This window comes from Physeter macrocephalus, chromosome 4 (genome assembly GCF_002837175.3).
Source record: "Physeter macrocephalus isolate SW-GA chromosome 4, ASM283717v5, whole genome shotgun sequence".
Lineage (NCBI taxonomy): Eukaryota > Metazoa > Chordata > Mammalia > Artiodactyla > Physeteridae > Physeter > Physeter macrocephalus.
In genome coordinates, this window is record NC_041217.1 from 78,129,365 (window position 1) to 78,132,331 (window position 2,967).

The 2,967-nt window shown below is 46.4% G+C and overlaps 1 protein-coding gene across 1 annotated transcript in view; it reads left to right on the top strand.

Moving 5' to 3' along the window:
* REG4 (regenerating family member 4) overlaps positions 1-2,967 on the top strand; it is a 10,213-nt gene continuing 7,246 nt past the window's right edge. The window contains 4 exon segments of the mRNA XM_007131107.2: positions 1-126; positions 389-554; positions 1,093-1,190; positions 2,695-2,698. Coding sequence (XP_007131169.2) covers positions 1-126; positions 389-554; positions 1,093-1,190; positions 2,695-2,698 — 394 coding nt within the window.

Consider the following 2,967-nt stretch of genomic DNA (forward strand, 5'->3'; position numbering starts at 1 on the left):
ATGTGGTGCCACAACCTGGAGTCTGAGAGCCTGATATCTGATATCACAGCTTCAGTAAGGGATTCAGTGCCTGTGCCTTCAGCCTCTAGCTCTGGTAGTTCCCTCCAGAATCCACACTTCATTCAGGTAGGCTAAGGTGGTCTCAGCTCCCCAGGCAGTGCCAGGAAACCAGTGGCACCTGGTAGGGAAGGGAGAAAGCCACCAAGCAGGGCAGAAGTCTGTGAATACTCAGGACAACTTAGACTCCGAAGCTGCCCCACATATGCTCAGACTAAAAGGAGCGAGGGCAAGAACAGAGAAATAGAAGATAAAACATAAAAGCAGCTCTGAAAGACTTATAGATTATGAGATCTCATGCCTGGGTGGGTGCAAACCACCAATCTTTCAGCCAGCTGCAGATACATTCACAACTCCCTGCCAGTCACTAGGTGACATTGACATCACAGGCCGGGCGGCTGGACACTTCTGGGCATTCACACACAGTCCGAGTGAGTGGACGCTGGATGTCCCAACGCCGGGCCCACAGCCCTCTCTGCCTGTTGGAGTCACCTCAGGTAACTGCCATGTAATCCAGCAATTTCATTCTGGGTATATACCCAAAGAAAACAAAAACACTAATTCAAAAAGATATATGCATTCCAGGGACTTCCCTGGTGGTACAGTGGTCAAGATTCTGTGCTCCCAAGGCAGGGGGCCTGGGATCGATTCCCGGTCAGAGAACTAGATCCTGCATGCCACAACTAAAAAGAGCCCACATCCTGCAACAAAGATCCCATATGTGGCAATGAAGTAATTACTGGACACTGTAACACTGTGTTTACAGTGTCCAGTAAACCTTAGGTGCACTCCTCAAAGAGCTGATTACCTCCTTTCCCCCAATGCACAGTTACTCTGGTAAAAGCCCACAGTCCCCTTTGGAGAAGGCTACGAGAAAGATTAACAGTATAAAGATTTGGCAGCAGGGAGGGATCCTTCCTCCAGGACACTTAGCTTTCCCTCCGTTCAAGGGGAGCCAGGTCTTAAACTGGCTCAGGTGTGGGAATTGCTTCCTTTTGCCATCATAACTTGTAATTGCCTTTTGTTTGTGCACAGCCATCATCCTGAGACCTAGCTGTGCTACTGGATGGTTTTACTACAAGTCCTGTTGCTAAGGATACTTCCAGAAGCTGAGGAACTGGTCTGATGCTGAGGTAAGAAATCTGGCCCATGCTTGGAGAGGCTTCTCTAGAGCAAGGGGCCACCCAAAGCTCCAGGTATCATTCAACTCAGAGCCAAGGGTCCTTCCTTGGCATCCTGAGAAGTAACCTGGCTGGTGAAATGGAGAGTAGAGGGTTATGTGTTCAATTCCTTTAACTGTGTAAGCATTAATGGAGCATATGTGTTATAGGCCCAGACCCTGGATGGGCTGCAAAGACATGAGGATGAGCAAGAAACAGCCTGCCCTCAAGGAGTTCACTGTCAGGGAGAAAGACAGAAATACATAAATCCAAAGACGATGAGATGAGGAAATTACAGAAGGAACAACTGAATTGCCATACAAGATTTACCAGCAAGAGAGCCGTGTGTAGACAGCCTCAGAGCCACCTGACGGAGAGCGAAGCATTCCAGACAAATGCAAGGCCTCACTGTCTCCATAACCCAACAAATGTACTGGTTTTATTTCACTGAGGCTTTTCTAAGAGATACCCACATAGCCAGTGAGAATAAGTTACTTCAGAGTGTTGGGAGTCTGCTGTGTCTCTGAATTGTGGTTAAACTGAAGTGACTGACCAGGGAGCTGCGTGGGGAAATGGGGTGTGATCTGGGCCCAGAATGGCCTCAGAATCCCTGTAAATCAGTAACTCAGAATGCGGAAGCACCTATCACGTGATAGCTACTGAGGATGCAAAGATCTTTTCTGGCCTTAAAAAGTGCAGAACTGATGCAAGATTGTGACATTTAAACAAAAAATTGCAATGCAGTATGAGCATAAGCGACTTTCCCAAGATTACGCTGAGAATAACCAGCAGAGCAAACCCAGGGAAGCTGGCCCCAATGCAATGCTTTCCTAAGCAGATGTTAATGATAGCAAAAAAGAAAAAAAGAGCCAAACACAGAAAGGGCCTCCCGGATTCTGTCCACTGAAAGAAGAAAAAGCTCATAGACAGCAGTGGACTTCTCCTCAGTTCTTGGGAAGCAACTTGGAGAAATCCTGGACAGATGTTTGTACTGCCTGTCCCTGGAGAGTCCAACACTGATTCTACCAAAACAAAGAGGAAGATATCTGGGGGGCTTTGGAATAATATAGACCTGAGTTTAAATCACGCTCTGCCACGCATTAGTTGCTGCTATACCTCACTTTACCAGTTTTCTTCTGTAAAATGGGGATAACACTTTTATCCCATGGGGTTCTTGGGAAGATTCATGAAAAGAACTTGCAAAAAGCCTGTGGCACACGGTGGATGCTCATTTCAGGTTTTCAAGGCAAAAACGATCCACATGATTGATACCAAGCCTTAGCAGAGTTAAACACTCCTGAACCAGAGTGCAGAGAATGTGCCGGGAAGGACCAGAGAAATTGACACCACGGCTGCTGTGTTCCTTGGTTCCTAGCTGGCATCTTAGTTCACAAGACTCCTGGAGGTGATGGAGGTGGCAGTTAAAATGACAGGAAAACCCGATCTTGGACCAAAGAGGCAGCGTTCTGAGTTCTAGCTGTGTGAACTGAAAGGAAAGGGAAACATCATTTAAACAGACGGAGCCTGTTGCCTCTTCTGTCCCAGGAATCTTTTGTAACTGGTACACTCACTACACGTTGACTGGTAATCCAGCTTCTGTGTGTCACAAATTTAAAAGTCAAATGAAATTACGGGTATATAGATGGACCTAGAGTCTGTCATACAGAGTGAAGTAAGTCAGAAGGAGAAAAACAAATACCATATGCTAACACATATACATGGAATCTTAAAAAAAAAAAAGAAACGTTCT